At 34.3% G+C, this 13,783-nt stretch overlaps 1 protein-coding gene across 3 annotated transcripts in view; it reads left to right on the top strand.

Moving 5' to 3' along the window:
- Positions 1–12,389, top strand: part of LOC138711248 (annulin-like) — a 153,003-nt gene extending 140,614 nt beyond the window's left edge. For all 3 annotated transcript variants that reach the window (XM_069842666.1, XM_069842664.1, XM_069842665.1), the window contains exons 12-14: positions 338–498; positions 2,941–3,080; positions 6,396–12,389. In XM_069842666.1, coding sequence (XP_069698767.1) covers positions 338–498; positions 2,941–3,080; positions 6,396–6,573 — 479 coding nt within the window. In that variant the 3' untranslated portion in view covers positions 6,574–12,389. The remainder of the gene's footprint in view (positions 1–337; positions 499–2,940; positions 3,081–6,395) is intronic.
- Positions 12,390–13,783: the final 1,394 nt, after the last annotated feature.

The raw sequence follows: 13,783 nt of genomic DNA, 5'->3' as shown, positions 1-13,783 counted from the left end.
AGTATATGATTATGTCTCGTGACCAGAACATAGTACGAAATGGAAATATAAAAACTGGAAATTTATCCTTTGAAGAGGTGAAAAAACTGAAATATCTTGGAGCAACAGTAACAAATATAAATGACACTCGGGAGGAACATGACAACAGTAACTGAATACGTCCAAATCATCAGGACTGGACGCTGTCATATTGTAAGATCCTCAGAGGATGAGAAGATGATGATTTTTGTTCTTAATCATTAGTTTCAGTTGTCATGATACATAACTTTCTTTTAAATGTCTAACAACTATTATGGTTGGTCAGTCTGTAACTTCTAATAACTGTTGGTATTTGCAGTGGAGGAGATCAGGCTGGACGTCTCGTACGAGGAGTACTTCAAGCGACTGGTGGACCAATGTGCCTTCAACATCGCGTGCATGGCGACGGTGCACGACACCAACTACGAGTACTTCGCGCAGGATGACTTCCGTGTCAGGAAACCCGACATCAAGATCAAGGTCAGTGCCTCCCTCGTTGATGGTTATTTTTTAGTTCAGATATTATTGTACATTTTGCAGTAATACATGGTCCTTTCTTTCTGTTTTTTAACTCCATTATGATTGGAGTATTGAATACTTGCTAATATATTGCCTTTTATGTTTTGGATAAATATTTAATTTGGGTGCAAAATTTGAGATCTCAACCAAGCCCATCAAAAGAGGACCATTTGTATTGCCTACCTTCGTGCCAAGTATAACATCCCTCTCTTCAATTGGTCAGTAATAGGTTTGCTTTTTGGTGCTCGGAGTTCTTTACCAAAATTTACATACAAAATTTTTTAAAACAATTATTATCAATACCATCTTTTGAAATTAAAAAATCATCACCCAAATTAATTAATAGTACAAATGTATCAAGTGTGACACTCTGGCATTTATCTGTTGTAACGTATGCGACAACATGTGTTGTTTTGATCATAATAAACCTTTCACTGTCATTCATTTCAGAACTAAGTTGTTTTGTTCGCAAGAAAATGAGTAAGAAACACTTTTATTCTATTGGTTTAGAGTAACAACACCGGTTTGTTGTCATTAGAATCCAGATAATGAAAGAACAATAAAAACTAACAAAAGGGATTACACAAGAAAACAGAATATTATAACAAAAAATGACAATATGTGTATTCGATTTGAACACGGGTCCCTATTTAACAACTAAACATGCTATTTATTAAGCTAACTCAATGTTGTTCCAAAGCCATTCCATACATGTTTACATACAACTTTTTCATGATTCTTGTAACGTTATTTAAGCTCTTTTAATCATAACTTCGGCATTTTTGATTTCATATTCTGATTCAGGTCTCCCAGAGCAATAAAATAAGCTATCATTTGTTAAAATCTGAAGGGGCAGCAATGAAAAGTTTCCCTTTTCAGAAGATCTCAATTAAGGGTATGCCATATGTTAATTTTAACCAAAATCTTTTATTTATAAGTTTAATTTTAAGGTTATCTTTTAAGATGTTATTCTATAATTGATATCGACAGTGCTTAATTATTACAATTTATTTTTACAACAATATTCATTATATTTTTGCCTTTAATTTCCGGATTCTCGTGGTCATCCTTAAGTAAAGCCTGACGATTTATTTTTCTTTAAATCTCTCTCTTTGCTCTTTCAGGCTGTGCTGAAACCAGTGAAATTAAAGTAAACTTTCAGTGCAGAAGATATGCTTAAAATCAATCAATCTTCTTAATGTATCCAGCTGTTTGCTGACAACATAAAGTCCACTATAGTCCACTGTAGTCTATTCAGTTGTTGTTTTTCATGAGAAATGGGGGGTATTTTGATCGGTGTTCATTATAGATGCCTGCTGCTAGTAGCCAGAGGTGGGGTGTAGTCAATATATACTGCAGGGCTGTGTCTTCTGCAACTGGTACTGATGATTTTAATTTACTTCTTTTGTTGTTTATGGCTGGACAGTATAGAAGAATGTGTTCCAGATCTTCATCATGATTATTACACCACAGACAAGTAGGATTATCAGAAATGTGAAATCGGTGTAGGTACAATTGAGTGACAATGTGACCTGTTCTGGATCTTGTTAAAAATGTTTGAACATGTCTGGGCAAGTTTTTGTACATTTCCAGGTCATTTGGTTTCTTTTGTACAGACTGTAAAATTTTTCCTTTGTCAGAAGAGAGCCAATTGTTGATCCATAGGTTTGTAAAATGAGACTTTACTGAAGCAAAAGCACTGGCTAGAGATATCACTTGAAGAGGTCTTGGTTGCAAATATGTTGCCTGTTTTGCAATATTATCGACTTTCTCGTTTCCAGGTATACCACAATGACTAGGTATCCATTGAAATGTTATTTCCTTTTGGAGTTCTTTTAGTTTACTTAGTTGTTTCTGAATTGGAATAATTCTATGTGCATATAGGTTTGGTACATATTTAACTATATTAAATATACCCCCTTGGAGTCGGTAAGTATGCAAATAGATTTTTCAGAAATTTGAGTAATACACTGAAGAGCAGCATCAATAGCTAGCAATTCAGTGTCAAGACTGGAGGAGGATGAACATGGTATGAAATAACTTTCTTGATATTTTGGAATATAATGCCCTGCTCCTGATGTCCCATTATTAGGATTTAGAGATCCATATGTATAAATTTGAAGGTGATCCTTATATGTGCTGCAGAGTAGTTCCATGGCATCTAACTTAAGAATGTATGGAGGATCATATGCTTAAAATGAAGTTATTATTCTTCCTCATGCTTCTTCTACTGCTCTTTTTCCTCTCCTAGTTACTGGCTAGAACAACAATTAATGCAGGCAATGAAATAGTGACACATTTTTTCTCTCTGTACATCCGCTCGTGTTTTGAAACAATTCTGGCTCCTTGAAGTGCTTCTCATGAACATTGATGTATAAGTGCTGGTTGACTGTGATGCTTCAGATTGACGGCGAGGCCGTACAGGGCCAGGAATTGAGCGGCACCGCTACCCTCAAGAACCCGCTGCCCACTGCGCTCAAGAAGGCTCAGTTCATCATTGAAGGTCCGGGCCTCACATCCCAACTGAAGATTAAACTCCCTCAGTAAGTACATAAAATGGTGTGGAAATCAAGAGCCTTTCTATAAGTTTAGTTCCAAGCTGTTTTTAATCTCACAAATGTGTTGTGAAATGTTATTTCCAGTTTATTAAGATCTTACGTTTAAGTATTAGTTGGTGTGTACCACACATTCTTATAAGTACATCAGGGATGGCGTTTCAGTTTTGCTTCGGGAGGGGAGGAGGAGGTAAGATTTTTTACGGAAGATTATAGGTATGTAGCATTCTCCCTTCATATTTCCTCTGAAATGAACTACAGCAGCGTTTCTCAAACTATGATCCGCGGATCACTTGTGGTCCTCGAGGTCTACCCTTGTGGTCCTTTAAAAAAGACAGAAGAAAAAATTAGGACTTTCATAATAGTTTTGCCGACACCCAGTCTGCACATTGAAATGGTTACGTACTGTACGTCGTACACCAATAATATAACTCTGAGGTCACAATTTGAAACTTATTTTTCAAGTAAATATGACGAATTTTTATGGGTTCGTGATCACTTTCATTACGACATTGAAACTAACAAATTTTTATTGAGTGAAAGAGAACAGTTAATTGAACTCTCGAATGACACCGGACTTAAAATGAAATTCCAAGCGGAAGGTATGGTTAATTTCTGGACCTCATCGCAAGTTAAAAGAGAATACAGTGAACTGTACAATGGTGCTTTAGAGATTATAATTCAGTTTGCTCCTACGTATCTGTGTGAGAAAGGGTTTTCATCACTAACTCTAATAAAAACAATGTAGGCTACCGAAATTGACTTGATGTATGTGACGATCTCCGACTTAAGCTTACCAGCATACATCCAAATACAGTATAGAACAATTGTGCAAGAATCGGCAGGCTTATCCATCTCATTAATGTGAGTACCAACATTTATTTATTTTTTTTAGTTAATTAGTTAAAGATTATCTAAACTCTAATACTTTGAATTATTAAAAAAACGAAAATGAATTTTCTTCTATTAACATTAACTTAATTAGTTAATACCAATATAAATCAATTGAATTAAATTAATTTTAATTAATTAATTCTATTTTAAAATATAAGTATGCTGGTATTAAAATATGCTACAAAAATGATAAATTTGCTTTCGAAGGGACCAAGAGTAAGGTGGTCCGCGGAACTGTTCCGACTTAAAAAGTGGTCCCCACTTCAAAAAAGTTTGAGAAACACTGAACTACAGTATTTTCCATACCCTAAACTGGGGTAAACTTGACCATAAAAATGTTTAAACTGTGATATCAGATGCACTGAACATATTTCCAAAGTTCATTATTTTTCCACCATTACTTAAATATAATAGAGCTTATATCATGGTTAATTTTTTTGTTTGTTTTATGGTTACTTACCGTTGTACGCCATTTTACAGTACATTTTGAGTTTCAACACTTCTTACCCTACTTATGAGACTCGCAATTTATATGTACTTCTTGTTAATGTGACGTAGGTGCAAACAAATGAACACACACAATTTTACTGATAAGGAAATTCTAATATCAATTAAGAAAAAAAATACTTTTGTTTATGCTAGGTAGGCTAATAACCACTGTTGTAGCAAAGGATAACAGCTTGGTTTTATTTGAAGCAAATAATAATTAATTAGATCGTCTTTTGTTTCTCAATTGCTTATAAAAGCTGAATATTTTAACCATTTCCTACCTAAATTGTTTTCTTGTGGGTGAAACAGTTTTTTCTTTGCATCTGTCTTGTATTTTGGCTTAAGATCATGGAGAAACAAAAAAGAAAGCAATCCTCTTCCTAAAAACAGCTGCCAAGAAAGTGGCATGCATTCTATCGTAAAGAACAAAATTACTTCGAGGATAGCAAATGGAATCATGAGGCAAATCATATGAGTCAGAGATTACAGAAATGTTACTTACTTACTTACTTACTTACTTACTTACTGGCTTTTAAGGAACCCGGAGGTTCATTGCCGCCCTCGCATAAGCCCGCCATCGGTCCCTATCCTGAGCAAGATTAATCCAGTCTCTACCATCATATTCCACCTCCCTCAAATCAATTTTAATATTATCTTCCCATCTACGTCTCGGCCTCCCCAAAGGTCTTTTTCCCTCCGGCCTCCCAACTAACACTCTATATACATTTCTGGATTCGCCCATACATGCTACATGCCCTGCCCATCTCAAACGTCTGGATTTAATGTTCCTAATTATGTCAGGTGAAGAATACAATGCGTGCAGTTCTGTGTTGTGTAACTTTCTCCATTCTCCTGTAACTTCATTCCTCTTAGCCCCAAATATTTTCCTAAGTACCTTATTCTCAAACACCCTTAATCTCTGTTCCTCTCTCAAAGTGAGAGTCCAAGTTTCATAACCATACAGAACAACCGGTAATATAACTGTTTTATAAATTCTAACTTTCAGATTTTTCGACAGCAGACTGGATGATAAAAGTTTCTCAACCGAATAATAACAGGCATTTCCCATATTTATTCTGTGTTTAATTTCCTCCTGGATATCATTTATATTTGTTACTGTTGCTCCCAGATATTTGAATTTTTCTACCCCTTCAAAGGATAAATTTCCAATTTTTATATTTCCATTTCGTACAATATTCTGGTCACGAGACATAATCATATACTTAGTATTTGATGGGATTTACTTCCAAACCTATCTCTTTACTTGCTTTCAGTAAAATTCCCTTGTTTTCCCTAATCGTTTGTGGATTTTCTCCTAACATATTCACATCATCCACATAGACAAGCAGCTGATGTAACTCGTTCAATTCCAAACCCTCTCTGTTATCCTGGACTTTCATAATGGCATACTCTAGAGCAAAGTTAAAAAGTAAAGGTGATAGTGCATCTCCTTGCTTTAGCCCGCAGTGAATTGGAAACGCATCTGACAGAAACTGACCTGTACGGACTCTGCTGTACGTTTCACTGAGACACATTTTAATTAATCGAACTAGTTTCTTGGGGATACCAAATTCAATAAGAATATCATATAAAACTTCTCTCTTAACCGAGTCATATGCCTTTTTGAAATATATGAATAACTTACAGAAATGTTAGTGATTCCAAATGGACTCATTCGAGCAGAAAGGGTTAATATTAAATGTACTATTCTCACTTTTTTTAATACGTAGTACTACTGAATTATTAATTGTTTTATCTTAAACTCTGGAGGGGGCAGCCCCTAAATGACGCCACTGAGTATTATACAAGTCCATGCCAGTATTCGTTACAATGGAACTGCTGGTAATACAGTTTTGAGCCATTACCGTCATGATGGGTCAGTGAACTCCAGGTAATCACTCATCCGCTTGTTTGCAACAGGAACGTAGCTCCAGGCAGTGAGGCAACGGCAGCATTCAAGATGACTCCAAAATTCTCTGGCAGAAGCACTATTGCTGCCAAATTTGTATCCAAGGAGTTGGAGGATGTGGATGGCTTCTTGAACTTCATGGTGGAGCCCAAGAAGGAGGCGGCAAACGGCACTGGCAATGCTGCATAGACAGATCGTGTGAAGTGTGTATGTGTGCGTGCGTGGCTGCTGTCAGGGTTGCTTTATACAAGGAGCAAAGTGTTGGGCGCCCTCCCATCACTCTTGGAGATGCATTACTAGTTCGTGTTGAATGTGCTTCCAGTAAGTCTGTATTTGTTACTTGCTGCACAGTCTACAGGAAATCTTACGATTTTGATCACGTGATTTCATTGCAATATTTAATGTGACGTTTTTAATTACTCTCTGTCAAATCTGTGTTTAAGTTTACACTGAGGTGAAATTTTGTTGAAGACTTTATTTTTCGATTTTTAACATTAAAAATTGTTTATGGTTCAGAGAACTTCTTCATGAAGTTTCATGCAGAAAGGCCGTTTCTGCCAACATTTAATTATTATTAAAAGGTTGCAATCTTCTTCATTTGCATTGTTCTTCATATTGCTTTACTGAAAATATTAGTCTTTCGTCAAATTTTGTACTATACGCATTATTCTTTTTGCAGATTTTATTAAAGGTATATACTTAACAAAACTTGTTATCAGGAATTTCTTTAAACCTTAAGATTCTGTGGCAAAATATTTTTTTTTAATGTGCTTTTATATTTAACTATATAAAATCATTTTTTCTTAGTTCTTGAAGAATAATCCGAAAAAAAAAAAAATAGAAAGTTATGTTTCCGAGAGTTTGAAAGGTGTGTGGAGTGAATTTCAGGCAAAAATTTTAAAATTTGTAGAAGCAGCACCGGTGGTGAATTTTCAAAACATGATTTAAATGTACAAACATATTAATAATGAATATAATTTTGGACCAAAGGAGATGAAATTTTGCACAGAGACTATTTATATGTGACATGATATGTGTACAGATTTTCAAAGATCGACCTCAAATGGTTAAGAAAATTCAAATTTCACCTAAGTGTATCATCAAAATTCATTTTAAATCAGCCTGGGTTTATTTTAAGCTAGAATAAACTTGCAGGCCTAATAGAATAGATAGGTTTCGTGTAGTTGTTCATTTCCTCGACTAACTAGGAACTAGGTTCAGGATCTGTGCCCCTTGATCCGAGATAAAACAACCCTGCCAGTGGAATTGATTCTGGGTTACAAAGTGTTATGTGGATAAGAAGTTTCTAGTAATATTTTGGTCTTTTAAATTGTAATTTCGTTCTGTGTTCATGCCATATTCGTAGCATTTAATAAAATTTCAAGTGGACATATTTGAACAAAATTATTATTAATCTTGCTAGATACATCTCTGTCGAAAATGAAGGTCAAGACTTGTACTATAAAGTTATTTTATGGCCAGAGTTTTGTAATTCTATTCTTGTGAATTAGACTACCAAAGCAGGATCCAGATTCACTGAACTATGTAAACACTATTAGAGTGAGTTGTCATGATTTGTTGGGTTTAATTCTGACATCTGTAATTTTAGATTGCAATGACTAATGTTCTCAAATTTTTCATGGATTTCTGTCTCTATTACAAACTGGAAAGAGAAGTAAACTTGTCCTGAATGTGACTAAATTGTTCTCTTAAGTGAGAAGAGAGTAAGATTTCTATTCACTATACATTAAAGGAAACTATTGATATTTATATTTTTATTTGTTTATTGTTAGGAAGGAGAAATTTCTGTCAAGATCTTGATTGAATGTTCCTTTATTTTTAATAGACCATTTCGAAAGTATTCTAAGATGTCTTAATGTTAAATACGCATTTCAAAATAGGCAATTAAATGATTAACATCGCTAAGATATTTACAGCCCTGGTGCTAATGAAAAAAACGTTTGTTTGCTGAATTGCAAGATATCCCTGATGACTTCATATGTAGTGGCACTTGATCGTATTCACAATACATGTGAATGAAATCGTATGTTGTCCCTTGAAAGAAATATGTGACACAAAAAATGTAAAATTAAATTTGATGGAGAAAATACGATCTGTTGCAACCTGATCATTGGAATGCTTTCTCAGTGGGACTCTACATTTTGAAGCAATTTGAATGCAGGAAGATGTAGTAATATATAAAAAAAAAAATCAACTTTTTTTTTTCTTCCGATGGGTAATATTTGTATGTTCATTAGTTGCTCGTCATATTATTCTCTGGTTGGTTACATTTGCATGTATATTCAGCATTCTACAGGTCACTTCTAATGAAAATATCAAAATGACAGATTAATTGGACGGATTATTAACACAAAACTGTGTAAGATTGGGGAGTGATACTTTTGGGACAGTAAATATCCAAAGATAGCGTGTCTTATTTCGAATAGGATATTAAGACAAGGTCGGGTCTCAGAGAGGTGTGGTACAAAACGAATGAGGAAACTTGGGGCATGTAACGGTCGTTTGTCGCGCATTACGAAATGTTATTCAGCTAGTCATCTTCTCCTTCCGTCCTACGATTGGCGGTCTTAACAGCTACTTCCATCTAAAAAACTAGCAATCTTCAACATTAAAAAGCAACACTCTGGAGTGTCCAGTGAAATTGGGTCCTGCGGTGGTTTCTACCTATTTACATGGCCTGGAATATTTCAAATCGGTAGCTATTCAGTAGATGGTGCTCACCATAAAGTCTTATGTTCTACATAATCAGAAAATGTCTTTACAACATTATTTGGCATCTGCCTAAATATTTCTCATTATGCGAGGTTCCTTTAAAATTTTCAGTAATATTGAACAAATTTTAAGGATACAGCTTCCACAGTTACTGCGTCTTTGCACAAGGACTGTTAAAAATGCTGGCTGTCTCCGTTTATCATAATATGACAACAAAGGAGAAGATAAGATATGTTATTGTAAAATGTTGGAATCTCTATTCTGGTAATATAACAATATGCCTGTGTAATTCCACATTAGCTCCAGTGGTGGTACAAAGTGTACGAACATAAAAAAACTGTTTTTAATACCTACAAGTTAAAAATAACTTTTATTACACTAAAATATCGTATCAAAAATTATGATAACTGACAAAGTTTTGAGCAGAATTATAATATCAAAAGTAAAGAACCCAATTACGTGTGAATTTATTAATGAGACTTAAGAATTATAATAATTCTAGTTTCTGTGTTGTTAATTTTACTGCAAAGATACTGACAGCGTAATTTGTTTTAATTTTTGAGGTTGTTACGCCTGACCACCACTGTGTGCTTTGAAGTGTTGTCGGCTTTCTCCATATTGTCATATTTGTGTTACATATTCCTGTGTTTGTGTGTTTATGTGTGTACAGATAAAAAGTTGATAAATATGTGCGTATGTACTTTAACTGGAATGAATGAAAATTTTCATGTTTGAAATTTGTGTATTGCTGTTGGTTGGGTGGTTGTAATAAGCTTCCAATTACGTTTTTCAGATATTTCTCTTTGTAATTCAAGTTGCTAAAATACGGAGATCTTACGTTTATTTTATGCAACTCATCGAAGTTAGAATAATTTCGTAGATGTGAGTCAGAAGCAGAAAGTGGAATTGCTTTGTGTGGACTGAGGGTTGGTTCGTGACTATTTTGATCATAGCAATATCGGACGTAAAATAGAGGGCCATAGAAATTTTTAGTTATATTTAAAGAATTAAAGTTGATAAGACTGCTTTTATATATGTTATAGTTTTTTATATATTTATGTTGAATTCTACATTAATACAAATACTCATGTAGGTAATATCGATTACTCAAAGTGGCATATAAAAGTTAGAGAGGATATGAAACAAGGTGGGCCGATGCATCAGAAGTCTTTCTGAACATTTTAGAGCTCGAACTTGTCTTTGTATTATGTTTATGTTGTTAGAATTTTCTCATGAAAATCACATTTTATTGTAACGAATTAGAAAAAAGAAACTCTATTTAGTATATTACATTTCAAGGTACCTTGTTTTCATTAATATTCTTTTCAGGTATATAAGAGTATCCATAGTTTAGAGTGTGTTAGTGTGAAATGCGTGACTGAATGAAAGAGAGAGTGAAAGTAAAGTGAACTGATTTTGTCAAATGCATTTAATAGCTAGGAGTGAATTACATTATTTTATATGCTGGAACTATATTTATGAAATTAAGAAATCATGACAAATATATACTAAAGTAAATTTTAAGTTCTAGAATTTTAAAAATTATTTTTGAAACTTAAAATAAATATGTATAGACGTGTTTAACGCATTGCTGTATTGCCATAACGTAATGAGTTAACCTTGTGACACTGGATAAGTTGCTGTTATTCCATTGAAGACAAAATGTCTGCAGTCTCCTACAGGAGCGTAACTCATTGTTTATTTATGTAGCTGTCCTTTAGTGTAGCAGATGTTGCGTATTTACTTGTATTCGTTCATACGAATTATGCCCCTCCTCACACAAACGTTTTTCAGGGCCCTCCTTTAAAGACTGTTGAAGTTCCATAATTTAAATACAGTACTAAGAAAATAAGCTAGGGAAATTTCATTACAATGTCCCCCCAAAGAAGAAAGTTACCCTTCAATAGTAGCTTGCTTTCTAAAACTTATTAAACATATATTTGCTATTTCAATATCATGTGATTTAACAGAATTCTTCTTTCATGTAAAAAAAGTCAATATTTTGTGTCCTCTTCTTTCTAGAAATATATATATATATAAAATCGAACCAATTTTCCCCCCCCCCCCCCCCCAATCGAGTGGTATCTATTTTTAATGCGTGCTAACATAATGTACTAACTCCTATTTAAAATGGTACGAAAAATAATAAATTTAAATTAAGAATTCTGACATGGATGAATATATAATAGGATGCGAAACTTACTGAGTGTCCCGTAACACATGCTAGAGGCGCTGTTGTAGAAATTGATCTTGCTGCCACCTGTTGGGGGGAGGGGCATTATTACATCTAGCAGCGCACCAAATAGCGAAAAGAGTAACTAATTACTCCATGCATTTAGCAGCGCATCTGGTGACGAAAATGTTAAACTGTGCAAAAAGTATTCCCTCCCACCCTCATCGATATTCAAAACTAACCCAATTTAAAATAAAACATTTACATTTTTATTCCTCACAGCATCTTCTACTGAAAATTCTTACCGAAGCCAACAGGAAGATAAAGGAGACGATCTATTTTACACTACCCGATTAAAATATAACCAGACAGAGACAAAAAATAAAGCAAAAGGTTAGATAATTGGGATTGTATTCTTTGGGTAGTTAGTGTACACCGCAATGGAAAAGTCTGCAAGAACTACTTAGTTCAATTTATTATATTACTATAACTTTACAATACATTCAACACTATTTTTAAAACGTCCATAAACATCACTGTTTAACATACACTGCTTATACACACACATATCACTTTATATTCACTTATTAGTAAGTTTCTATCTGCCATCTTGCTTCTCGAGCAATATCTCGAATGGATAAATAGAGAACTCTGGGTAATGTACCCAACACGTAGTTCTAATGTTCGCCACCTACGACATTGGGCGCTGATCATCTTATTTCAGCCCCTGCCGCCAGATGGTGCTGACCACAGTTTCGCATCTTATTATATATTTATCCATAATTCTGATCTATAAATGTTTGAAGTTTGAATAGTTAACATCACTTAACTTTTGTGGACTGCAGCTTTAATAACCTGTAATAAAAATATTACAATAAATTTAGACTGTTTTTGTCATGGTTATTTAACTAGCTTTCACTAAATTTTATGATGAACAAAGCAAGAGTGGTTGTTGTGCCCATTATATACAGTAACAAGTTTTATTCTTGAGGAGAAAAAATATAGTTCACAAGAGTTGACTAAACTAATGCTAAATTGTCACTATTATTATTATTATTATTATTATTATTATTATTATTATTATTATTATTATTATTATTCGAACTTTATGTATTTAAAGATCAGAATTGTTAAATTTGTTAGCTTTCATTTCAATTATTTATTAACATTTTGCTAATTTTATCGACCATATAAGTAAACAGCGAGTTACGTATGACTTTGCCAATGTAGTACACTGTATTGTAGCTTGGGCTCAGTTTATTTGTAGGCAGTTTAAAATGAAGAAAAGAGACAGCTATAAGTTTGAATGTGTAAAGTTGTAACTTAAAATTGTCTTTAGTATATCTGAATAAGAATTCTGATTTGCAAGCCAGGTTCAATGCTGATGATACTGAGAACTTGTAGACATGTGAAATGTAACTTTGTAAGAGAATATTTATGTATTCGAAATATTTTTGTACAAGAGTAGAATTTGATATATGTGTGTTACGATATATGTAAAGTTTTGTAAACAAAACATATTTGTATCTGAATTTTAACTGCCAATAATAGTAATAAATAAAAAAAAACTATTTCTAAATTTTAATATTTTGAGTCGGGACAAGATTGTCTTTCTGAACATTTGTGCAAAGTGAACATTTTGGACTCTAGACAAACGAACAAACTACAGCAACAAACAAGCATTTCCCGTCATTTTGTAGTCCATTATTTTGAGGCAAAGTACGAAGTAGAAATAAATTTGATTTTTGAGTAAAATACGTCTTTCCCTCCACCGAGTATGACCACCAGTTCTGGGATCCGTGTGAAACAAAAGATGACAAAATGTCAAATGCTTACTGTAACGAACTATGAACCAGTCGAATGCTAATTAATGTTATTAGTAGTAGGGACTCTCACTTTGAGAGAGGAACATAGGTTCAGGGTGTTTGAGAATAAGGTGCTTAGGAAAATATTTGGGGCTAAGAGAGATGAAGTTACAGGAGAATGGAGAAAGTTACACAACACAGAACTGCACGCATTGTATTCTTCACCTGACATAATTAGGAACATTAAATACAGACGTTTGAGATGGGCAGGGCATGTAGCACGTATGGGCGAATCCAGAATTGCATATAGAGTGTTAGTTGGGAGGCCGGAGGGAAAAAGACCTTTAGGGAGGCCGAGACATAGATGGGAAGATAATATTAAGATGGATTTGAGGGAGGTGGGATATGATGATAGAGACTGGATTAATCTTGCTCAGGATAGGGACCGATGGCGGGCTTATGTGAGGGCGGCAATGAACCTCTGGGTTCCTTAAAAGCCAATAAGTAAGTAAGTAGTAGGAGGCCATGAACCAATGTAACTTGTGTGACCACGTCCAATGATGCCACCTCGCCTCGGACATGAGGGCGCTAAAGTTGCATATAAAATTAGCTATACCGTGCAGCTCCTCTCAGTAATATCTCGGCATCGAGAGTAGGCACCGACCACTCATAATCGCGAGTTCTGCAA

Source organism: Periplaneta americana, chromosome 12 (genome assembly GCF_040183065.1).
Source record: "Periplaneta americana isolate PAMFEO1 chromosome 12, P.americana_PAMFEO1_priV1, whole genome shotgun sequence".
In the NCBI taxonomy this organism is placed as follows: Eukaryota; Metazoa; Arthropoda; class Insecta; order Blattodea; family Blattidae; genus Periplaneta; species Periplaneta americana.
The sequence above is the reverse complement of the archived record's forward strand: the minus strand, read 5'-3'. Positions and strand labels throughout refer to the sequence as shown.